Source organism: Lytechinus pictus, chromosome 5, assembly GCF_037042905.1.
Source record: "Lytechinus pictus isolate F3 Inbred chromosome 5, Lp3.0, whole genome shotgun sequence".
Classification (NCBI taxonomy): domain Eukaryota; kingdom Metazoa; phylum Echinodermata; class Echinoidea; order Temnopleuroida; family Toxopneustidae; genus Lytechinus; species Lytechinus pictus.
In genome coordinates this window covers 51,940,440-51,966,728 of record NC_087249.1, presented here as the reverse complement: position 1 = coordinate 51,966,728, position 26,289 = coordinate 51,940,440, and the positions used below count along the sequence as shown (strand labels likewise).

At 37.2% G+C, this 26,289-nt stretch overlaps 2 protein-coding genes across 2 annotated transcripts; one reads left to right on the top strand and one right to left on the bottom strand.

Moving 5' to 3' along the window:
* The first annotated feature begins 18 nt into the window (after positions 1-18).
* On the top strand, positions 19-15,164 carry LOC129261111 (proteoglycan 4-like). The gene is made up of 2 exons (XM_054899157.2): positions 19-396; positions 8,778-15,164. The coding sequence occupies exons 1-2, from the start codon at positions 333-335 to the stop codon at positions 11,366-11,368; spliced, it is 2,655 nt and encodes an 884-aa protein (XP_054755132.2). The 5' UTR covers positions 19-332; the 3' UTR covers positions 11,369-15,164.
* A 2,501-nt stretch (positions 15,165-17,665) lies between these two features.
* Positions 17,666-22,008, bottom strand: LOC129261112 (HMG box-containing protein 4-like). The gene is made up of 3 exons (XM_064099223.1): positions 21,927-22,008; positions 19,038-19,125; positions 17,666-17,849 (listed from the first exon to the last, which is right to left on the bottom strand). Exons 2-3 carry the CDS (start codon positions 19,119-19,121, stop codon positions 17,697-17,699), a joined length of 237 nt encoding a protein of 78 aa, XP_063955293.1. The 5' UTR covers positions 19,122-19,125; positions 21,927-22,008; the 3' UTR covers positions 17,666-17,696.
* Positions 22,009-26,289: the final 4,281 nt, after the last annotated feature.

Sequence of the window (26,289 nt, the reverse complement as noted above, 5' to 3'; positions counted from 1 at the left end):
AAATACAGAATAGTCAACACAGCAAGCTAAGCTCAGCTCTGTGTGGTGTAAATAGAACAATACATCAGTGTGTGCGCGAACCCAGGTGCTGTAGAAATCCATGCTTCATGCAGTACATGTACGTATACACGTACAATTGAGTTGTCTGCTATTTCCATATCCCATGATATATTCTCTTGTTGAACAAAGCCTGGGCTGCATTAATTAACTGTCATCTTAATTGTTTCTTTACAATGGAGGGCCTGGCAACGTAAACCTTTGCCTTGAGCGTAATTGTCTGCATCTTATCATGTTTATTTTGTTGTCATCGCTTTCATGATCTGAACTTGAACATGGATTTGACTTCATCATCACAACTGATCAAGCCATGCAGCGTACAGATAACAGATTTGAGAAGTAAGTTTTCTGTCTTTATATTTGGCTGAATCATTATTCATTAACGATATAAATTGAATGCCCTGTGCCACATAAACTGCATGATGGATAAGGTAAACTGCATGAAGGATAAGGACAGGTATTCTGCAAAAGTTGTTTATTTCAGGTATAGACCGGGGGGGGGGGCACTCAGTATGGGGTCAGGACAACTCGGACCACGGGACATCTCGGACCGCGGGCCGAGTTGTCTCACCCATTACGAGATTTTTTTTTCACAAATTTGCGTCTATTTTTCCGTCATTTCGAAATTTCTTGTAAAGATTTTCTAGAGATATGGTCTGATGGTAATGTTCTTCACTTTCTATTACTTTTTTTTCGCTGAAATAAATAAAAAAGTGTAATTTTAGGCCTTTTTCGACAGATCGCGATTCCCATAGGCGCGCGTGTATTAACTGTGTTGGTGCTCGGCTCGGCCCCGCTCAACAACTGACTTGATTTTGTGATCATTTCTCCTCAAGTTACCACTTTTATCGCAGAAGATGGACTTTCTTGTATTCCATTAACTCCATTTTCTCATCAAAAGGATAAAATTTGGAGTATTTGCACGATTTTCTTAAAGTTTTTCACCTTTTCTCTCTGGTCGTAAGAAGCGAACAACCGATGAACGGTCCGCTGCTCTTCATCGCAATTCTACGTAGCTCGGCCGCCTAAACTGGCGGGGTGGGATTCAACCCGGAATCCCCAATGGAAGTGGGCGTGCACAGTCAAAGAGCCGAGCTTGACTGAGTGAGAGAGAGTGAGCTAGAGCTTGAAGCTTGGCGCTGGCAGTGTCGTATAGGCTCTGCCTTTTTTTTTTGTATATCCTATATATATATATATATATATATATTTTTTTTTTCTATATTGATTTTCCCTGGTGTAGAGCTTTAAGATTGTAATAATTAAATATGCTTTAATTTCTTTGACTGAGTGTGACTGTGGTGTGGATGTTAGAGTCGCACAAAAAATACTTTTACGTGGGTGGGGGCTCGGGGCGATTTCACTCCTGCCCCCGAAATGTGAAAAAATATTTGCGGTGTAGCTGTGTTGGCATGCCGGGTTGAGGGTAGCCATAAATTTTTTTTTGGGGGGGGGCTTAATTTTTAATCAAATTGATTACTTTTAGGCCTATATATCTTTTTTTTTTCGGGGGCAGGAGTGAAATCGCCCCGAGCCCCCACCCACGTAAAAGTATTTTTTGTGCGACTCTAACATCCACACCACAGTCACACTCAGTCAAAGAAATTAAAGCATATTTAATCATTACAATCTTAAAGCTCTACACCAGGGAAAATCAATATAGAAAAAAAAAAAAAAATATATATATATATATATATATATAGATTATAGGATATACAAAAAAAAAAGGCAGAGCCTATACGACACTGCCAGCGCCAAGCTTCAAGCTGTAGCTCACTCTCTCTCACTCAGTCAAGCTCGGCTCTTTGACTGTGCACGCCCACTTCCATTGGGGATTCCGGGCTGAATCCCACCCCGCCAGTTTAGGCGGCCGAGCTACGTAGAATTGCGATGAAGAGCAGCGGACCGTTCATCGGTTGTTCGCTTCTTACGACCAGAGAGAAAAGGTGAAAAACTTTAAGAAAATCGTGCAAATACTCCAAATTTTATCCTTTTGATGAGAAAATGGAGTTAATGGAATACAAGAAAGTCCATCTTCTGCGATAAAAGTGGCATCTTGAGGAGAAATGATCACAAAATCAAGTCAGTTATTGAGCGGGGCCGAGCAGAGCACCAACACAGTTAATACACGCGCGCCTATGGGAATCGCGATCTGTCGAAAAACGCCTAAAATTACACTTTTTTATTTATTTCAGCGAAAAAAAAGTAATAGAAAGTGAAGAACATTACCATCAGACTATATCTCTAGAAAATCTTTTCAAGAAATTTCGAAATGACGGAAAAATAGACGCAAATTTGTGGAAAAAAAAATCACGAATCGGGTGAGACAACTCGGCCCACGGTCCGAGTTGTCCCGTGGTTCGAGTTGTCCCTGATTCCTCAGTATGTAATGAGTGGTACATGTACGTGGGTATGTGCCGCACAGGGGACCCCTATTTTTACACTCAAATTTCCGTTCCAAGGCACATCATTTAATATCTTCTTTAGAAAAAGAACAAGGAAAGCCACTCCAAAGCATAGCATTTTCTTTTTATCGAGAAAAAAGAAATCTGTTCCAAAGCTTCGCATATTTTTTGTAACGTCGTTCCGGCCGCATTGATCCGCTACAATGAGCTGCAATTTTGGTGAAAGGCCGCAGAGCGCTGTCCGACCATCGCCTCAGCGCGAGCGGACCCGGGCTACCGGGCTAGCTACATGCACGTATGCCCGTTCCAATGACCCCTGTTTTCACAAACATTTGTAGTTCCAAAGCCCGTTCCGAGGACCCTCTTTTTTTACAATAAGCCCACTCCAAAGCCTCTGTTTTTTGCCTCGCCCGCGGCACATATACCTACCACTTTTTTGGACAGGGGTATATAGACAGAGCCTTTCATCCCGGGGTGGGGGGGGGGGCAGTCAAGTGTATTGCTGTGCACATGCGTGACAAAAATTATTTCCAAACACCCCCTAAACAAGTTTTTTGCAGGCTTTATTTACTTTGGCCCCAAAACAAGTTATCGCCAGAATATGACCCTGGGGAAAAATCTTGGAGAAAAAACATACCCTAAACACATTTGGCTAGTCTTACAAAAAAGCCTTGGAAAAAAACATACCATAAATACCTTGACCCCGCGACTGACCATTGACCAGTCTTTTAAAACCACCCTTTTGGGGAAAAATCTGTGTTTTTGATACCCTAATCAAGTGCACGCGCAGCCCGCGTCCAAAACTGAAAAACACCCCTTTAATTCAAACATGTTTTTTTAGTCATGCATGTGTGTAGCAATATATTTGACTCCCCCCGGGCTTTTCAGAGGGCTGTAGATCTACATGTAGTGGATATATAAGTTTAGCTTTGTAATACAATGTTGAATAGTGTTGAATAATATGTTCCTGTATATTTTATGCCCTTGTATTATTTACCAAATGTGACCATCATACACGTCAGAAAGTACATGTATATTCAAAACACCACGAGCAAATAAGCTCTCGTTTGCCAAGGGCTCCCTCACTTGTTCCGAGGGGGGGAGCGCTTGAAGTATATTTTGATGGGTGTGTGCCTCGGGAAACCCTGAAATGGGGGTCCAAGGAGCTAACCACATTTGGGAAATAACAGGGTCTTGGGCACAAAAAATACGACGGGACGGAAGGGAAGGTATAGTTTTTGCTAGCGCTGTGTTTGTGGGTCCTGGCCATGCATGGCACTGGTAACGTATGGAGTGAAGCAGTGGCATAATGAGCAAAAATTTCAAGGGGCCTGATATGGCGTATTGGGAAAAATTTACAAACAGCAGCTTCTGAAAGGAAATTTTGCCCGGGGGGCCACTTCCATCGACGAGTGGATTCCAGGCGCAACCATGGGGTTTCGAAAAACAAGTATTTTCCATATTCTGAAAATGCATGCACCCCTTAACAAGTATATTGGCATGTGAAACCCTACCCTTAACAAGTATTGGAAACAAAATGGTACCCTTGACAAGTATTCCAAGTTTTGACCCCCTAAACAAATTGATTATTTTAAAGTCAATATTTAATTTTGTATATAGTGTAAATACATTTGTGTTACAGTGTTTATATATAATTTTATAGAATTTTGCTGATTATTTTACTCTACTTATATCATATTACCCTTGTATAAAATTTTGATAGGGGGTCTACATTTTACAAGCTTTGCTTTTAAGTAGGCCCCTCCACTTTTTTCATTTCATTGCTACGTTTCAATCCTGTGTGTTATGCATTTTTTTCAGTGTTAAAATGATTTATTATAAATGTACTTTGATGATTGTGGAATATGAATATATCAATAAATAAATAAAAAAATAAATAAATAAATAAACAAGTACAGCGATATTTTAATTGTTATGTCATGGACGTGATCACTGACGTCGTCTTTACCTCTACTTAGGCCTACATTGGGTTTAGTACCGCTCCACCTAGCTCCCACACCTCGTTCAAATCTGACTCTTAAACACTTTATTGGGCAAAAAGTACATCCTTTATACAGCATTTTAGTCTTTTTTATAGCCTTGCAAATTTGACCATAAACACGTAGCTTTCCAAGCGAAATATATACCGTTTTTCAGTATGACAGCCTTATTACGTTACGTATGTAATGTGCCTAATCTTGAAAAAGAGATCTATCCTTTTTTACGCGTTTCTTTCTACGCGCCTGGTATCCACTCATCAATGGAAGTGCCCCCCCCCCCCCAACATGCAAAAAGTATCTAGAAAACTGACACCAAGATCTGAAAAGGGGGAGGGGGGTCATCAAGGCGGCACATTCCCATATCACCGATGTACATGTGAGTGTCCCCCCCCCTGAGCACTTCTGCTACATATTTACATGAAAAAGGGGGAAAATGTACTTGAGCCCCTATTGAGGAAACTCAATTTTGTTTTAAAAACTAAACACAAAAGTAGAGTAATAAACTAGAATTTAATTCGTCATGCGGACGAATTAGGTGGTCTGTCCTTATTCTCGGCATCATGAGCACCATCACCATGTTCATGTAGATCAATATGATCATCATGATGACAACGGAATGTTCATTATGGATAGAATAGTTGTGAAAGACGGGAGATGAGGGGAGATGATAAAGCACTGTGAAAAGGACTCATTAATGTATGACAATTGAAGTATGAAAAAAGTATAATCTGTTTTATCTTGCTAAATTTTAACTTTTATACCTTTTAATTGTCATAAAGGATCATGTACGAGGTGGTAAGAAGAAAAAAAAAGGAAAAAAAATCATCTTGTTCAACCCAGGACTCGAACCTGCGCCCCCGAGGACGCTAGTCAAGTGCGTTATCCATTGAGCCACGATATTCCCCATAAGAATTATACGTTCCCATAGAGATTACACGTAAGGAAATTTGAGAATTACAAATCCAATTTTGCAAGCGAAAAACGGGCATGATCTCGGCATCTGATCGAGAAATGAAGGCAACACTTCAGAAAGCTAAGAATCTCAGCTACAACATACTAAAAGCTCAGGGATAACTTACAAGAAAAAATGGAGATATAGCTCACGAAATAGAGGAATGTAGATCTAGTTTTGAGAAAAAGTCATGTCCCATAGAGATTACACGCAAAATGAGGAAAAATGACATGCCTCTTTTCATCGCTGTCTTACGCCATGATGTGTTTTTCAAAATGAAAATTCATGACTACTGAGGAGAAAGAGTACATTCTAAACTACAACATATCGAAATCTGGGCGAAAAACGATCAATATTTACAGAGTTATGATCAAATTTGATGACATCATTTTTGAAAAAAATGAAATTTTCAGTTTAGGCGCAATTTTGATGACGTCATGATCAAATTGAGGGACAATGGTGACATGAAATCAAATCTACAACTCATACTCTATTGATATATGAACAAAAATATTGGGGTCAACGGACTATTCACAGAGCTATAGTGAATTTTCAATAGACATGTTTTTGCCCATATATGGCCTGTAGTGAGAGCTCGCGCGCGCACACGTGCTGCAAACTTTAACGGGTGTTAATTTTGTTAATGGTCGTAGATTCTTTTGGACATAACGAAAAAATGCCAACAGTAAATCTTCCATCATAAGAAAACCAGACAAAGACTTAAATCTGAACATGTAGGTAGGCAGTGGCAGCGTGGCTGCCCAACAGCCCCTGTTTGTAGCCCCCCCCCCCCTTCGTACATGATTTGCTATAGATTTAAGATTGATTGTATTTTCTTGATATGATGGGTCCCTGGTCTTACTACCATTTGGTCTTTCATTTCGTCTATAGATACTTACCTACTGGGCTATTTTTTATAAATTTGTAAACCCTTTTTCTATGACTAGACTACCCTCCGACCACTGCATTGAGGGAGAAATCAAATGTTCATAAACATGAAATGGGATTAGGGTAAAATTTAGGGTCTCTCTCCCCTACCCCATTGTGCAGCAACCCCCCCCCCCCCCTGTAGGTGGGCTATAGATTAGCCTGATTATCCACATGATCCATGTTTTGTCTATATACATGTATGTTTAAACATAGAACAAATGGATATTAGACCAAATGGTTATTAGATGAGCTACAGGACCACAGGATGATCGATCAAAATGGTAATGAGACAAAGTGAATACAGCTGCAGACAATTTCGGAGTTGGACCAACTGGGTTAAGACAAAATGGCATCAAACGAAATGATGATTAGACCAACTGGTATTATCCGAACTGATTATTACACCAGGGCCCCGTCTTACAAAGAGTTACGATTAATCCAATCAATCGCAACTCTATGGAAATCCATTAGTGTCATAATTTTTCGACAGGAAATTTGCTAAATGTCCTTTGTAAACAAAGGTGAAAAATCCAAATTCTCTAGAAAACAATGAATTTATGAATACACATTATATCTAGAAAATATTTTGAACATGCATTTATAAGATGCTGATGTTGCTGGCTTTCTTTGTAAGACAGGGCCCAAGTATTAGACAAATTGTCTATGAGACCAACTGGCTATAGACCAAGTGGTATAAACAGATTCAGGTAATAGCCTCTTTGAAATGGCTATTTGAATATACAACTTGGTGAAACTATTTAGAATGCCGTATTTCAAAATTTATTTTATCATTTTTAGTATTGCACTATATGATTGAAGAATTGTTTGTCTATCATATGAATGAAGCTTTGGGTACATTTTCAGGCTCCTATAACGGAGATAGTTGATCATGTGACATCATACATCTCTGTCTCATTGCCAATGGGAGGATCTCCATCTAGTATTAGTGATCTCAACATTCAAAGGCTCATAACTTCCGTATTGTTTACCCAATTCAACTCAAACTTTTATTTTTATTTTTCTGTCATTATTCTTTTCTCACCCAAACCAACCTTTTCCATCAGTTTCATTCTCCAATAAAGGTCAAGTACAGAACACTAAAACAAGCATGATGCAGAAACTTTCATCAAAATAAGATGTAAAATACATGTTATTACTTATGACATATTAGAGTTTCAATAATTTTCATAATACAGTAATATGCACAACACCATGATAAGTTGATGTCATACAATATCTTTCAATAATATTTATTTCATTCTATGAGTTATCCAATATTTCCATTATTTAAGATGAGATCATGAGACAATTGAGAAGAAACTCTTCATTGAATCTTAATAGTATACAACAATGGTGATTCCACATTTACAGGGAGAAAAACTAATTAAGTTTCATATTTTGATAATGAAACAATAGAAACAATAGCTGTGGAGCGTTGTGTCCCAGTGGATTAGTCTCCGGACTTTGAAACAGAGGGTTGTGGGTTCGAATCCCAGCCATGGCGTAATTTCCTTCCGCAAGAAATTTATCCACATTGTGCTGCACTCAACCCAGGTGAGGTGAATGGGTACCTGGCAGGAATTTATTCCTTGAAATGCGTGTGTGCTGTAATCTTAGTAATTACGGCTGCCAAGCTACAGCTGGGGTAATAATATCCAAGTCCTTTGGAAGCGCATAGAGACATTATTCATAATCGTGATATGCGCTATACAAGAACTGTTTATTATTATTATTATTAGTAGTAGTACTTCGTACTTCACATAATACAAAGGAAGTAGTAATTGTAATGCCATTGGTAACCTCATTTACATAACAACCAGAATGTGCATACCTGTTTTGTGAAATTTTAAAATTATTGAATAATTTAATTCATTTATTGTCCAATAAATGAAAATGCGGTGCTCACTGATTAACAAAAATACAAATCCAAAGTATACAGGTGGGTGTTTCATAAAGCTGTTCGTAAAGTTACGCACGACTTTACGCACGACTGGAACATGTTCTTAGGTCATACATGTAACTCAATTAGACAGGGATATGATTTAGCACAAAAAAGGATCACCAGTCGTGCGTAAAGTCATTCGTATCTTACAAACAGCTTTATGAAACACCCACCACGAAAACAATAATTTTGATGACAAATGATATCCAATCATAACAGCATCAATTTGATGTTTATCAGTCATTTATGACATATGTCATAAGTTTCTTATTTCACATCCAACTTTGATGAAATTTTCAACATTATATTTGTTTGCTGTATCAGCACTCTTTTTCTTCTTCAAACAAATTTTTTTAGGGTGGACTTCCTCTTTAAGGTACATTGTAACAATTCTTTCTGCTCATAAATGGCAAATAATAGCATGTAATGGTAAATATACAGTTATTATTATTTAAATATTTTCCATTCTTTCTCTTCCATTTAATTTTTGACAGAAATGAAGAATCAAGAAGACCATTTGCGTGGGGCCCTCAAGGAATCCATTCCAAGCAGCTCCAGGGAGACTCCGCCTCAAGGAGCATGTACAGTGCTGATTGTTCCTAATCAGGAACCTCCAAACACCAAGGGTGGAGAACCATCAGAAGGCACCATGCTAGTCGTCAACGAGGATGGCTGGATCAAGGGTGAGCCCTCTTCTCCGGAAGGACAAGCGCAGCCTCCCAAAGGTGGAAAATCCGGAACAGACAATCAGCAGTCAAGCGATGAGATGAGTGGTGCGGAATCAGATTTTGATATCGATGAGAATGATGGAGATGATGAAGATGACTGGGTTCCAGATCCCAGTAGCGATTCGGATTTTGAGGGAGATGAAAGTGAGGACAATGGAGGTGAGGGTAGGGAAGCAGGAAACATAGAGCCTATTGAAGTAAATCCTGATGAACCATTAACGAATGAAATCTTGAAAAAGATCATGGAGGTAGTTTATGGTGTACCAAAACCTAACCTTGATACACTGGTTTTGTTGAAAGAACAGATGGACGAGAGGCCAAAACTGAAGTTGAAGTTATTGAAAGACCTGCAGCGAGGGCATTCCATATTCAAAAAGAGACACAGAAGTGATCAACAAAGGATACATGTGGTGAAAAAACAGTACATTCAAACACCAAGCCCAGTCCCCGAGAGCATTGAGAGTACCGTTCCCCAATGGACACCACATCAACCACTTACACTGGAGAGGGCTACAGCTCATCTTGCAGCTCAGCATGGTAAAGGTGAAAATAATACTTTACCTAATCCTCCTTCGGCTCCTGCTAATTATCGTGTACCAAATCCTGCAATGGTTCCTGTTTTTAATATTTTACCGAATGCTCCTCGGGCTTCTGTTAATATTTTATCAAATACTCGGGCTCCTGTTAATATTTTACCTCGTACTGCTCCAGCTCCTGTACATGTTCCTGGTCCTGCTCTTGCCCCTGGTCTTGTCCCTGCTCATGCTCTTCCCTTCTCTCAGATACAGCTGCCACGCATACAACCTGGACTACCACACATGCTACAAATGCCACAAATTCTACAAATGCCACAAATGTCACAAACTCTGTATCGTCCTATAGCCCCAAAGCCACCTCTGCTACATGTAGCTCCGCGTACCCCACCACAAAATACAGTCATGAAAAAGGCTCCAGATTTACCTGCACAACCTAAGGTGACTGCACCTTCAAGTTCTCTTCCTTCAAGAACCATCGCAGTACCAGTATTACCTACCTTACCTTCTGCAGCTGTCACTTCCACTTCCTCTTCCTCTCCTATTAATCCAGAAAGCAATGTACCGAAAAATACTGAAAAGACACAGGAAACCATACGTTTTAAGGATGAATCCAGTCCCCAAACTCGTGCAGTTTTTATGCCAGAGAAACGAATTGTGAATATCCCAGAGTTACATCCTAGTCCTACTGGCTCACTTGATGTCCTTGTTCCTGTCGATGCAACTGGACAAATGAAAGAACCTTTCATGGGAATCCCTCTGGACTCCTGTAAAATTCTCTTCAATTCAGATTCTGAGGACGAAGAGACCGATACAAATGAAGCGACCGGTAAAGATACTCCCAGTAGAAGATCGAATGACCCTTCCCTCCCAGGACAATCCAGTTCTCCAAATCCACAGTTAAGAATTTCAACTGCCCCTGGGATACCCCCAAATCCCTCACGCATCATACCCCCGGGGATGGTTCCTGTAGGATTGGCACCGGCAAGCGCAAGGCCATCCGGAGTCTTTCCATCTGACATGTTTCCTCCAGGTTCTATTCCTCCTGGTATGGTTCCAATTGCACTACCACCAAATGCTCTGCACTATCCAGTCCCTGGGCCTCATGTCAAATGTACATGTCCACCCGGTACCAGGCCACCCGGACCCCCTGTACACTCTCTCTTACATCTCCAGCCAGAAGACATGAAAAAAATTAATACAGTGGGTGTATATTCTCCTGCGATGAATCACCAAAGTGAGACATCTGATATGAGGAATGAATCGCCTTCAATATCTCCTGTCAACGACAGGAGAGCAGAATCACCAGGTATCAAAATAGCAAGCGTTCGTTCCTGCAAAAGTGAGGAGAACCCTATCGGCGATGCATCACCATCATTGAAAGAGTCTGTAGATCCTGGAGAGTCACCATCAAAGGCAACAAAAGAAGGGCTTGGAAACCACCCTGGATCTCTCCTGACTGTAATCCTGCCAAAGTCTGCCAAAGGGCACTACAAGAACAAACACAATTCCAAAGCCTTGTTTCAACCTTCAAGTGCTGATCTGAAAGAAGTTCACAATCCTGCAACCAAAGTTGATCTGGGCTTGGTGTGGAATGAAATAAGCCTCTTGAGATCAGAGATTCACCTCATAAAGACCAAAGTTGCATCAGATATCCACAACATTAGAACTGATATGGAGGATTTTGTGAAGATTGTGGGAGCAAGATTAGGAATCACACCCGTGCCTCAACAAAACAAAACTGTTCAAGGGAACGAAAGAGAAAGTGATGGCAAAAGAAAGAGAGAGGATCATCAGAGTTCACGCAAACAAGCAAAAGTCTGAAAATCTACACTGAATATGACAATCATAAAAGTTTTGAAAAATACTGTGACAGAAATCTATGTAAAGGGGAATTTCACCCTCAAAAAATAGTTTATTGTAAAAATAGCAGGAACAAATAATGAAAAATATGAAAATATGAAGTTTTGAGGAAAATCCAATAAAGATTTTAAAAATTATTAGAATTTTTTTGACGTCATATGCAAGCAGCTTGCCATGTATCAAGAATATAAAAAAATCAATGAAATATAATGTTCTCAAAAATTGATATTTTTTGTACCTTCAGTATAGTAACAAATTATTTCACATCTGCTCCTGAAAGAAGACAATTTTTAGTTGTTATGAATCAATATAAAATTGCAATTTATGCATTTTATCTTACATAACACATGGGGCAGCTGCTCGTACATGACGTCACAAATCAAAAACCTAGAATTCTAAAAACTTTCTTAATCTTTAATGGATTTTCCTCAAATATTCACCAATGTATTTTCTTACTATTTATTCTGGTATTTATACAACAAACTTTCCTTTAGGGTGAACTTCCACTTTAATCTTGTTAATAATTATTTCCCTTATTTTTATTGTTTATCAAAAATAGTGAGAATCAGCATGCAAACGAGAGAGTCAATAACAAGCTCACTTTTTGGATACTCTCTGTTTCAAGAGTGTGAAAACATGACTTGACTTTTCGTGGAATGTAAAAGATCATACATATATTTGATGCATTTTCAATTAATTTTCTGGAAAAAAATACCTAAGTCATATTTACCCGGACTACTGAAATAAGAAATGTGACTCATAATACAACATGTTTTGCACAATCCTGGTCCCATTTCATAGAAACTTTGCTATAACAAATTTACAATCAGCCAATCAGATTGAAGGATTTCAGTAGCTCTTAACTGTAAATGTAAATTTTGTTATTTTAAAAGGTTTGATTAAACTGACCCCTGGTCTGTAAAAATGCTTCAACAAAGGCGAATATTTGACTTGTGTGAGGTCGACTTTATGCAATTTTTACCTGAAACTTGAGCTTATGATGCTACCAACTCATTCATCTGCATACATTCAACCAAATATGTGCATTTGAACCTTTATCACTGTGACCCCGCATATACTTTAAACGTCTGTAAATTTCAAAAATTTTCATCTTTGTCAAATATTTTTGTTGTTGTTCTACATTTCACTATGTATTCAAAGCATGGGTGATTGCTTTATGAATGAGTAACTTTGTGTTCACTTGAAAATGCTAGATGTGGGACAAAAATTAATAAATTGCTTTTTCCAATGTTCCAGGAAATGTGAGAAGCATGCATACCTCTTAATGTAAAAAAGCACCCCCCCCCCCCCAACCCCACAGTGAAAGATGTGTTGAGATTCTATTGTTTCTCTCAAAGGGGCCACTCACTGTATTGGGCACACATTGAGGAGTGGACTCATTAATTCATATCAGTGCACTCATGAATAAATTAGCGTACTTAACCATGGCAACAGGTGTCAATTTGGCGCACTGTGACAAAAGCGCGCATCAGCATAATTGGACAGTTTTTAATATGCGAGGTAAACAAGCATAAGTTATACAGGAAATCTACATAATCCATGGGTTCAACCGTTGGGTTTAAAAACCACCTTTGTGAATTCGGGCCAATTTCTTTCCCTTCTAATTCACTTATTCATTTTTTTTTGCATTTTGTAAGATGTTGGCATTAATTATATGCCTGTGTGCATCAATGATCTTCTCAAGCTTTGACTTGATGATCTACCTTTGAATTATGGTCATATGCATTTGTCATGTATTTTTAGCAATGGTTTTGACAAGACCAATACACCCCAAACTACTATAAACTGGCTTGATTAATTCTAGCACATCTGCCCATGGAATATAAAAGATATGGCACAATCAATTGTACAATTAAACGTAAATGTAAGGTCTATGGTATGGAGAACCATGTACAAAAATGTTCAATTGTTTATTGATATTAATCATATGTCTTGGGGTTACAGGGTCCTTCATGTATATTACCTATATTACATGATCTTGTTGGATGACACACAATAAATGGCTTGTACAATCACATCAGGTTAAAGCATTCGGTCGCGGGCAACCGCATAACCCGGCCATTGGAGAAAAGGGCCCCCTAAAATACAGTCTATCTAGTTTACCCGACCATTTGACAGAAGTGACCCATAAATTCCAGAAAGATTGGGTGCAATTTACCCCCCTAAATTCCTGAAAGGTTGGGTGCAATAATACCTGTTTTGTGAAAATTACAGCAAAATATACAAAAGGTTGGGTAAACTGAAGCTGATGTTTCATGAATTTAGGGGCCATTTTCTTGAATGGTCAGGTTACGCGATTTCCTGACCGGACACAATAACCCAATGTGATAGCACTTGCCAAATAAACTACCTCAGTACTTGAATGGGAAAAAGACCTTTTGAGCAACGCTATTTATTGGAGTTCATTCAATGAAAGAAAACACTTTTGCATTGTTGAAATATACATACAGGTATATGTTTTGCCATTTTGCTGTGTTATACTGTTTATCTTGACATTGAATTTTCTACAGGTATTTTACTGCATAGTTCTCTTGCGACCTGTGAACTTAATTCATTCAGAGTCTGAATACGATTATCAATATTCGGAAGGTTTATATTAAAGATGATCAAGATGCATTTTACTGTTCAGTCTAAACTCAACCATTTGGATGCTTGAATTTAAAGGCCAAGTCTACTCAAACAAGCTGTTTTTATGAATGAAGAATGTCAACAAGCATATACTAAAAATTCTGCCAAAATAGGATGTAAAAAAGTAATCGCATTTCCAGGTCTCATTTATTTATTAAAAAAACAGTTAAATACTTACCCTCCTGATCAGAACGCAAATGAGGAGCCAATGAAGTCACACACTCATACAATTTCTTTTGTATTTCATTATTTGAAGCTCAGATAAAAATATTCAGCGCTTAATGAAGTTAAGCATGATGTAAATGTGCCTGCCATATTATCATTACTATTTCATGAAATGAAAACAAATTCATTCTTTACATTTTGATGATAAAAAGGATCTCCACCAAATCACAATAATCACAATGGTTTTATATTTTCCATGAGAACAAGTTGTTAAACCAAGTTTTACATAATTGTGTGGGCAGTGTGACATTATAGGCTCTCTCATTTGTGTATCACCAATCACTCACATTTTGCTGTTTGTGCCAATGAGAACAATTTTAGAATGTCAATATTTCATCTTATTTCAAAAGAATTTCATTCTCTATTTATTCAAATCAGTTTAATGTCGTGTCGGACTTGACCTAAATGTGTTCTTATTGTTACCCTATGTATAACATTCATATTCATTTTCGCAATAATTCATGCAATTACTATTTAGTTACCTGATTTTAGGGAAAATATTTTTCTCCCCAATCAAGTCCCTCTGGTCCCCAATACCCCTTCCTTGTAGCCCCCTCCTCTCCCCCCCCCCTTGTCCACCTCTCCCCCTCCCCTTTATCCCCCCACTCACTATTCCCCCTCTCCCACTCTCCTCCCTACAGTCTTTTCTTTCCTCCTCTCTGTTATGGTTTTTGCTAATTCTTTCTCTCTCCCAGTGAACACATAAATATTATGTATGTTTGGTTTGAAACTTGCATTATAATTTATCTTTAAACTGGATGTTTATTGAAAATGTTATGTGAACTGTTGCATTGTTTTGTCTAAACTGTTATGACAAATTATTAATAGTTTTAAAATTGATTTGAATTTTGAATTTGAATTGAATAAAGTTCAGAAATGTCAACACTTGCTTGATTATAATTTTTTTAAATTTACATCAGTGAATTTTTAATTACTTTTGACAAACTTTGTATCGTAAATATTCAAATTCATTCACTCAAAAGAGACTTTCAGTGCATAATCTACCAACTTATCCAGTTTCAAATTACTGTAATAATCAAAGGCCATAGATTGCCATGACCTTGAAATATTTTATGGCTGGCCCCAATGTTGGCCCTGAATCATTCATAACCCTTTACTTATAAGATGAAGCTTGAACAAATCATCTCCATCAATCTAAAAATTGAAATTGAAACTTGCTCAACTTATAACATTTGGAATAAAAAACATGAAAATGAAGTAAAGTTAAATCAACTCTACAAAACGTAATATATACTTATCCTTCCCTCAATGTAACCCTGAAATATCACTACCATCACCATGACAACCTTGTGTAAGGAAAATATAAAAATGAACACACACTGCACTTTCTCTGATTTTTTTCGCCCCAACATGTTGTTATCCCATGACAACACAGCATTCAACACAGTGTCTCTTTTACTCTTGGACAAATGCATGCCAGGCTCCCATTTCATAAAGACTTGTTTTCATAATAAATGCAGTTTTGGAACAAGTTTACTGTCGGCATCAGCCACATCAGCAGCTTTTACATTCTATTATTGCAAAATTGTTATAACAAGTTTTATGAAATGAGCCAAGTCTAATTAGCAGTGGGCAATAAGTAGTTCTACTTATTCTTTGATTGGTTTATTGCCAAAATATGTTGTTACCATGGCAATATTAGATTTACATCAGACCAACGGACTATACACTCGTTAAAATATACCACATTCAAACTTCATTTAACAGGGGTAAATAATTATGGGTACAGGTACAATGACTACAAAACAAAAAATACAAAAGAAGATGATAATTATTTTTTTTTTTGCATTTATTCTGAATATCTGCATCAAATGTACTTGAAAAAACATTAATGATTTGTGTATTATAAACTGTCAATGACTCACATTATTCTCAGATGCAATTTATTTATTCATCCAAAACAAAAGGTGAATATATGACCATTACACTGAACAGACTGCTATAAAAATCATGCATCAGGCCATTCATCTTTCATGGAGGTCGTAAATATGTAGTGTTGTATGTGCAATGCAAAACTTTTGTGTGATTTGTGCAATGTAAATTAAGGCTGAAATCCAAGACTAAGGCTGGTGGCAATTGTCTACATGACTGAATGCAGTAAACATTACAAAGGTTTAAGGGAATAAAAAACCAAGTCAAAATGAAATTTAAAAAAAATTAAGAGTAAAATTATTGTACATAAGAACAAAAAGAATTAAGAAGCAAAACTGAGCTGTGAAAAAAATAATGTACAAAGCAAAATCTTAATATTTCTATCAGCAAGGGAACATTTCATTCATTCATTTATTTATAACATAAAACTGACTGACTGAAGGCACAAAATATGATGAGAAAGAGTATACATTTGACAAATAAATCAAGAGAAAAAAGTGAAAGAGAAAGGGAAACGGACAGCTTAAATCAAGGAGAAAAGAAAAACATGGAGAAAGAAAACTAAAATCAAGTGAAATGGGAGAGTAACAGATAGCTGAAACTAATAATGCTGATAAAAGTACACATTTATAAAATGCCCTTTATCTACAATCTATTTCAGAGTGCCAGTAAAATTGACGTTAGCTCAAGCTTCTCTTTCCAATAATCGGTGCATTAAAGGAAACCAATATACAAGAGGAAAATCTATCTTATCAGAAAGAATAAAATGAGAGGAGCGATCTAAAACTTGTTTTATCAAAATCGGTTATAGAATAAGCGAGTTATGGAAGTTTGAAAACTATTGTTGTGGATCCTGAAATTGACAAACGTGCTTCAAAATGGCTATTTTGTGGACAACTCTCCATTTGTTTATACACAAATTTTTCAGATTTTCCTCATTATCTTTCAAATTGCATCTTGCCTCCTTCTGAGCACAACATATATCATGGGAAAATATGATTCACACCACATATGTCATGGTCAGGAGATAATGTGAAATATGTAAAATAAAAGGGAAAATCTGAAAATTTGTGTACAAGACAAATGGAGTTGTTCACAAAATCAGCAATTTTTAAGGAAGTTTGCCAATTTGAGGATCCCCATAGAAAGTACAACAGGACTTTTTAAACGTCCATAACTTGCTTATTTCATAACCGATTTTGATGAAACTTATTTTAAATTGTTCCTCTCATTTTATTGATTCTTTCCAATAAGATTGATTCTCTTCTTGGGTTTTGGTTTCCTTTACAGGAATGAATTCTGCCTAGTGCTCATTCACCTCACCCGGGTAGAAAGCAGCAGAATATAGATATATCAGGATATTTTACTACACTAAAAGAGCGTAAGCAAACTTGTTCAATTGAATCCATATTTTCATATCCTCAATTTTGTGCGCATAACACTAGGGAAGCATTTAAGGAAGAGCTTTGTCTGCGATTTTTCACTGACTTATCTGCTTTCAGCCACTCAGATGCAAGGATTTTCAGTAGCGTGTAACATTTACGTGACTCACCTGTGATAAAGGATCATCTTTCTCGCTTGGAGTGATAGAGATAGGATCAGGAGATGGGGCTTTGGGGGGTTGGTGGGAGGAGGAACTGGACTCGACCCATTCCATCTCAGGCTCAGAACTCTCCTGAAATAAGGAGTATGCAACATGAATATTACAGTATCCATAATCCATTTTATTATGGTATTATTTGGAAAAGAATGTAGGTACAATTTTGTTACATAATATGTTAAAACTCTCCTGAAAGAGATACATGTAGTAAGCAAAATGAATATGACAATATCATAATTCGTTGAATATGGTCATATCTGCAAAAGAAAGTACATACAACTTTGTTACATGAAGTATTAGTGGCTAGTTGAGCAGAAATCTTTACTTTATTAAAAGAAATGTGCAGTTGCCACAATATCAACGGAAACCAATTTTTGGTAGGGCCAAGGCTGGGAAAGCTAGTGCACCAACTTACTATTTATCTATAACTAGTTTCCTATTGGTTTAATCGCCTTTATTTCAATTATAAAATGTTAATTTTTTTTAGACATGTATAACTACAAGACCAAAGATCATTGGGCAAAAACAAGGAAGTAGACGTATCAGCAAGATTTGCAACCCACAGACCATTCAACTGTACAATGATTTCTGTATAGTGTATATCCCATCAAACTGAATTTTGCAGGTGTACAAAAAACTGAACTAATAAAAATTACAAAGCACTTAAATCAAAATGAAAAAGCAAGAGTTTAACAACTGTCAAGGAATGCTTGATCTTTGAATTGGCATAGATCTTTTTTTTTTTAATGAATTTATAATTAATTTTCCCAACCTTGTATTTGCCTAATGTTCGACACCCTTGCATGGTTTCTGTGACATACTGTCAATCAATGTATTTGGTCAATACAATTTACATGGAGGGGATGTGCACTTGACCCTTGGTAACCAGTGATGCTTTGGTTTAATGTGCAAATGAGTTTTTCGTATCCATAATACATTTATTTGTATTGTGTTTTCATATTCTGGTCAAGGAGTTACCGACCATCAAGAGCGAATGCAGCATGTATGTTTTTATTTGATGGAATATCATTAAAGATGTGTGTGGGTGTAGGTTGGGTTGTGGGCCCAGAAGAGGTCTTCAAACCTGGGGGGGGGGAGGTAATTAGTATAAATGAATGATACGTATGATATATAGGTATCATATTATAATTCGAAATTCGAATACCCCCCCTCAGGCTTTAAAAAACATCATTTTCATGGATTGTAAGTTTTTCTGAGGATGACCCTACACTAAAATTTCTGCTTTATAAATGATATACTCACCTCGGAAGAAGTCCCATTTCTCTTTTTGTGTTTCTCTTTCTTGTGCTTCTTCTTTTTGTCTTTCTTATGCTTTTTGCTCTTCATATTTCTGACAAATTGAAATAAATAAAATGGTTTAGAAAATATACAGAATTTATACACTTGGCATATATTAAGCACTCGTAGTACCAATGAGGTCAAAACACACCAGTATTGACCTCGTAGGCGACAGTAGTGTATATACCCAAAGGCCCTCGGAGTAGTGCATTTGTAGAAAGTCGGCACCCACGGTAACACACAAATGCACACAATGATGGCGATAAGGCTTGTCGGTGGGGCGAACTGTCGAGTGATTCTATTTTTTTCTCTCTTTTAGTTATGAAATTTTTGAGTGAATTAGTTATTGTTTATTGCAGTTTAAATATCACAAATTATATCTATGGTAAAAATTTTGATAAAATATCTGTGGATTTTGTACAATAGTGCTTGAAAGTATGACTACTCTGGCAGCTTTTTTTCAACATTACTGAGGTCCTAATGCCCAATATAGTGTTAATAAGTGACTGCCATATGAGCGAGTCAAAGACTAAGACTCTAATGGGGTGTTGCAAGAAAATTGATCACAAGTCACTCAAGTCCCCAAATCAATTGAAATTCATGTATTTCATTGCAAATTTGCAATTGCTTGACGGTCTGCTTCTTGCATCAACAAATATAGATTGATTTGCTTTAGTTCAAATTGATATATCTCATGTAAATTTGCACCTGAAATTTGCAATTGATTGCAAATATTTTCTTGCAACACCCCCTAAGTCTAGCATTACAAATCATTTTCTAATCAATGTTAGCTATTTTTAGAAAGCTTATAACTTTACAAAAACGGTGATAAGAAAGATGGCGCTAACGCAGTTTTGCATTGGCCGACTTCGCAATAATGTCCCCACCAGTAATTGTTTGCAAATGTCAAAGCAAGTCTCTCAATTACATTTCAAGGTCAATATGCCCTCCACTTTTCCAAATATTGCAATCGGGAACGGCTGTATTTCAATTGTGTCATCGTTTAAATTTTCAGCCAGACATCGCTTCGCTTGGATTCGCCGTAATTTTATGGGGGAAAATATAAAATTCATGCAACATCACAATCTTTAAAAACAATTAAAACTAATATTCTTACTTTACACAAAGTTTCACTTCTTTTCCATGCTTCTATCAGTCTCAAAATTGGTGATTTAGAGCCAACATGAAGTTCCTCACACTTATAAATATTTTGCTACCGATTTCAAAACATCGCATGCGGATGCGATATGCGCGAGGTACCGGGTCCGGTCCGAGCTCGGACCCTTGCGCATGCGATGTTTTTAAATCGGCAGCGAATTATTCATACGTGTGAGGAACTTCATGTAAATAATGCGTGGTGAGTATGTGCCACGGAGAGGACCCCCTTTTTTACACTCAAATTTCAGTTCCAAAGCATAGCATTTTGATCTTAAGAAAAAGAACAAAGAAAGCCATTCCAAAGCATAGCATTTTCTTCTTAAATCGAGAAAAAGAAATCCGTATCAATGGAAATGTTTCGCATATTTTCCATTACGCCCTTCTGCTACAATGAGCTGCATTTTTTGTGAAAAGCGGCTGACCATCGCCTCTGCGCGAGCGCACCCCGGCGCCCGTGCTGCATGCGCGTTACCTCAGGTGATGGTTCGTATAGGCTCCACGTATACTACACTTCACTACCAATATTACCCTCCGCTACACCTAAATGGCGATCGCAAACGTAAATTAATTGCGCACGGGTCGTGAAAACCCGAAAGTGTAGTTCCGAAGCCCATTCAAGTTCAAGTTCAAGTTCAAATTTATTCAAACCAATCAAGAACAAGAGACATATCACATAGTTTAACAAAAATGAGAATACATGATAGGTTTGGGACCCCATAGAAGCAGAGCTTGTGAGAGGGGCCCCTTATAAAGTACATTACAACAATAATGAGATGAAAAATATTTACAATGATAATCTAAAGAGTGAAATAAGAAACTACATACAAACACAACACGCACACACACACACAACACACATGGTTTATCAAGAATCAATTTAAGATATTTTGTAATCTTTCAAATAAATATTTTCGACATGAATTTTTAAATATGGGCAGTGTTGGACTGGATCTAAAGTTTTGTGGTAACTTATTCCATTCTTTTGTACAAACTATGACAAAAGAATTAAAAGCAGTATTTGTTCTTGCAAGTGGCTGGTGGATAAGATTTTTCTGCCGTGTATTGTACAAATGGACATTTGAGTTAACAACAAATGCATCTTTTAAAAATGAACAGTTTTGAGAGGATTGTGATTTGTACATAAATATCAAGCAATTGAGGGAGACTAAATCATCAAGAGGCAAAATCTTCAATTGCAGAAATAAAGGAATACTTGGACATCTGTAATTCGAATATGTTATGAATATGAGCCTCATAACTTTCTTCTGAAGAACTAGCAGTTTGTTTAAATGGTTCCTATACAATGTATTTCCCCATGCAACATTACAATAATTTAAGTGTGGCATAATCATAGCATTGTAAAGAGTTACTAAGGTCAATAATCCAAGCCAAGGCAAAGCCCCCTTTTTTTTGTCTCATCTCACCGTCCATGTCCATGCTAGCATGCACGTACGCGTACCCAGGCCCAGCCCCAGGCCTGACGTACCTCCCACTTTTGTGGTCGAGTGCCCCCCCCCCCCTCCCGGGCGCCAATATGATTGATAATTAAAAAGTAAAATGAAATGACAAATTGCTGTGTTAATTAACAGAGTATACTATAATAAAGATATTTGCATCACAACAAATGTGATGATGTATCCAGTGATTTTTCTCGTGCGCAATTTCAACACATGTATCACAGAAACGTGATATTACCTATTCCCTTGTGGGTGTAAGAAATTATACACGCTGGAAATGGCAACGGCCTCCCGGGCCCAGGTATCCGACGCGACCGTGGCACTGGGTGCTTGCCATAGAGATGTATACTAACTACGCTAGAGTGCGGAGTCTCCATAGGCGCGCGTACTTAACGTCTGTGATTGTGTGGAGCGTGGCGGCCATTGCTCGATAGGTATAGATTCGCAAAAGTACCCGGATGTACCCATAGCTCGTGCGTTGTAACGCTGTGAAAAGGGGTGCCGTCTCCGGCCTTTATCTTGAAGAAAAGAACACAACCTCATAAAAATCGAAAATATGAATGACAAATTGCATCTCAATACACTATTAGAGTGATTACATGGGGATTATGCTATTAATTTGGCATTTTAAAAACCTGATTTCTCGGGATGAAATTCTAAATAATTTGCATTTACCTGTCCGTTTATAGGCCTGTAATAGATAACAATGTTGATATACTATCATATAAACAATCATATAAAAATAAAAACATACAGCGGACATTAATAGAAAGATTGACAATTAATACAAAAGACTGCAGTGAATTAGCCCTTCTCTGGATTTCCCTACCTTTAACTGCATCGCCGTCCTCCTTCCATCCTTCCCACATATACGTCCTTTGATTCTATGTTTATGTTGGATATAATTTTGTAATTTCTATATAGGCCTACATGATATGTAACTTGCTTTAATTTGTATGAAATATAGGCCTATCATTTTTATATATTAAGTTGTACAATAATTCTGTATAAGTTAGTGTTTTGATCTACATGCGCTGTTAAAGGGCATCTCATTATTGTTCTTGGTGAGCCTCCCGTTACACTATCAATGTTGAAATTTGTGTTATTTGGTGAACGTGCTGATTTTGTTCTTATAGGAACATAATAAATTCCCCAAAATCTGCAGGCCTATATGGCCCGAAAATAAAATATTGATTTAAAATGTCGAGAATATAGCCTAATTTGTTCAAACTTTTCAAAAATGACAGTTTTAATTCCCTTCACTTTAAGTTAGATTTGTTTTAATTCGCTTTTTAGGGGCCGTGTGTGCAATTAAAATAACAAACACACCTAAGCAAATTCGCTTTAACATACTGATCAAAATAAAATACAGGGGGCGCGACCGGACCCCTCCCTGAAATGAAAATGAACATTACACATAATAAATGATTGTGATTTTATACACCCCATCACTTTCAAAATCATTCCGCGACGCCGTAACATAATATAATAATTTTGTTCATCCATGGAAATCTTATTTAAAAAAAACTGATCGAATAACCAAACTCAGGTCCATAGGCCAGCAAATGACATTAAAGGAAGAAAACTAGAAAATCAAATTCAGTTATACTTTTAAAATGAAAAACAAAACTGGATATTCAAAACGCGTGTTTATCTGTTTATATGTTAGGCCGGTGCCAGTGCTTACAAATATTTGCCATAAAGTTCATTTATTCAAGCGACACAGACACAGTTAGTTAACACAATTTCAAGGCAGGTATCAAATTTGAGATTAAATTAGGATTTTTAATATCTTATTCCAAGTATTGTCACTTTTGCAATATTATTGTTTCATAATTATGTTTGGTTTTAGTACTCACAATTTTGCAACCGTTTTCATAATTATGATAAGTTTGCATTGATGTCTTTCATGATATTAGTTTTATACACTCTTGCAGTAGTAATAATATTCTTTATAGTATAATACAAATTATATATCATAATCCCGCCCCTTTTCTTCTCTCCTTCTCCCCCTTCTTCCTCTCCTTATTATTCTATCCTTGATTTGTTCACATGATATTGGTCCAATCATTATAGGATCAGAAACAACGGCGATAAACAAAATATTTCAGCCAGTTTGCCGATCAGCATATTTTCAGCCGGGGAGAATCAAGTCTATACTTTCCAGAAAATCAAAGTAAAATTGTTTTGCGCATTGTGATTTGTTTACTCTCCGAAGTTTTAAAATGTTTGCAAGGCAATAACACTGTACATAAACATCCAACCCCCCATAATTAGGCCTCCTGTACATTGCAAAATTGTACGACTGCATGCGCGCATTTGATATGCAAATTTTGCTGTCAACAAACTTTTCTATACATTGATCGCAAGTAAGAAAGTATACTTTTATATACATATTTATAAATATGATGGGATGGTTGCCAGCAAAGGAAATCTAAATCATCAATTTTTAACTGAATCAATGCGTAAATCATTTCCAAATATCAATAAAAAGTCATTTTATGATTCGCGAGTTTTTGTGATGTTGGTTTACATCAGCCGCGTGTAAGACATGGGGAAAAGGGATCGAGTTATTATAGGCCCTATTGTGTAGATATATATGGAAAATGAATTATAACAATTATCTAAAGTGAAGAAATAAATTATCAGCAATCAGCATAATAGTAATTAGGAAACTATGAACTATAAAAATACAATCGTGGTTTTTTTTTCGATACAGCGTCTCAGATGCATCAGACACTGTGATATGGCCTATGAATTTTCTTAGGTTAATGTACATCAAATCATATTAAAACACATTAAATTTATTTATCAGGACCTAGGCCTAAATGTTATTTTTGATATTCATCTCTTCCAAATCATTAGAAAATAGAAGTCATATTAATGTATCGAAATTTTACCTAAGCAAAAACAATTGGGACTTTAAATCGTTTGCCTGTATTATAGCTGTATCGGCCTATATTATGCGCTATATAGATAGGCCTATATAGGCCTTTTGACCTCAGTTTTGCTAGATTTTTGTTGTATTTGAACTTTAATCCAGTGCAATATTTACAATTTTGCTTTTCCATATGCTTTCGTGCTCATATGTCATAAATTTGTCATGTTCTGTGCTCATCCGTGTACATGCCCCATAGGTACTGTACGCGCATGGCAGGCTGCGAATACCTATCGAGCAATGGCGGACGGTCTCCACGTAATCACAGCGATTTGACGAAGTACGCCCTCTAGCGTTACTAGTATACATCTCTATGGTGCTTGCTTACACTACAGGTCTACAGAAGACGCGAAAACGGGCACGCGGGACTAAAATTAGCAACGAAACAAATTCGCGAATGACCTCCGTCGAGACCTTTATCTAATTCATGAAACTGTACGATGATATACTAACCTATTTTTACTGATTGAAATTTACTACTTCATTGACAAATATTTCATAGTCTCCTTTTATGTTAAAAGATTAATTGGAAAACTTTTTGCTACTTACAAATTCAATCAGGTTCGCCAAGGAAAGTTGATTACGCCCTCTACGTATTTTGACATTGAGCAAATAATTCACTTATTTGAGGTTTTTTGCAGCCGCGGGTGTTTTCAACAGGGTCACGGGTGCTTTTACCCCCTCCCCACTAGCGTACCTACGGGGGGGGGCAGGGGGGGGCACTCTGCCCCCCCCTGACGAGCCACAACCCATACAAAAGACATATACCTGCCCCCCCTGACGAGCATAAAAGACCTTTTTTGCCCCCCCCCCCCCCTGAAGACCTTGAAGACCTTTTTTTTTTTTTTTTTTTTTTTTTTTTTTGCTTGTCAAATTTTTTCTGGTACGAAAACCTTTATTTTTGTATTGAAGACCTTCTTTTTTTTTTTTTTTTTTTTTTTTTTTTTGCTTGTCAAATTTTTTGGCGGTCGATTTTGCCCCCCTGTGGAAAATCCTAGGTACGCCACTGCCCCTCCCCCTCAAAAAAAGGAAAAAGGTCATCACCCCCACATTAAATAATTTTGGGGTATTTTTGTTGCTCCCCAGGGGCGTACGTAGTCTGGGAGTGCAGAAGGGAGTGCCCGTGGGCCCGCGCCGCCCGCCCCCCCCCAAAAAAAAATAATAATAATAATAAAATGGGCAATAAAGGGGGAAAGGAAATCAATATTTTCTATTTCTTGTAAGCAAGAAGTATACACGGTCTTTTTTACATACAGACAATCAGTACTTCATTCCCCTTCCGAGAAATTACAAATTTTATAGGTACACTGAAAGAGAAAAAATAAAACAACCACCATGCTGAAAAAGAAAGAATTGTTAGCCTATAGGTTTTCACTTTGTTAAAACTGTTAGGTGCAAATGAGAGAGACGATGATGTCACGTTGAATATTTTGCCAAGTTTAATGACTCAATAAAATATTCCAATGCTTTGCACTGAGATTTTGACTGCATGAGCTAGGATCATTTTAATTGAAACAACTGCAATACCACATGTCCAGTTAGGAATCAACTTTTGTTTTATATCAATAGGGGAAAACCCATTTCGCATGATAAAATACGAAGTAAGTGGCGGACGTCATCGGTTGCCCCATCATAGGCCTCCGACATGACCAGGACGTACTTT

Excerpts from the sequence above, each read along its gene's own strand:
- LOC129261111 (XM_054899157.2), top strand. The coding sequence starts at position 333 with ATGGATTTGACTTCATCATCACAACTGATCAAGCCATGCAGCGTACAG. Across the intron at positions 397-8,777 it reads ACAGATAACAGATTTGAGAA|AAATGAAGAATCAAGAAGAC; the intron begins GTAAGTTTTCTG and ends AATTTTTGACAG.
- LOC129261112 (XM_064099223.1), bottom strand. The coding sequence starts at position 19,121 with ATGAAGAGCAAAAAGCATAAGAAAGACAAAAAGAAGAAGCACAAGAAA. Across the intron at positions 17,850-19,037 it reads GAAATGGGACTTCTTCCGAG|GAGAGTTCTGAGCCTGAGAT; the intron begins GTGAGTATATCA and ends TCCTTATTTCAG.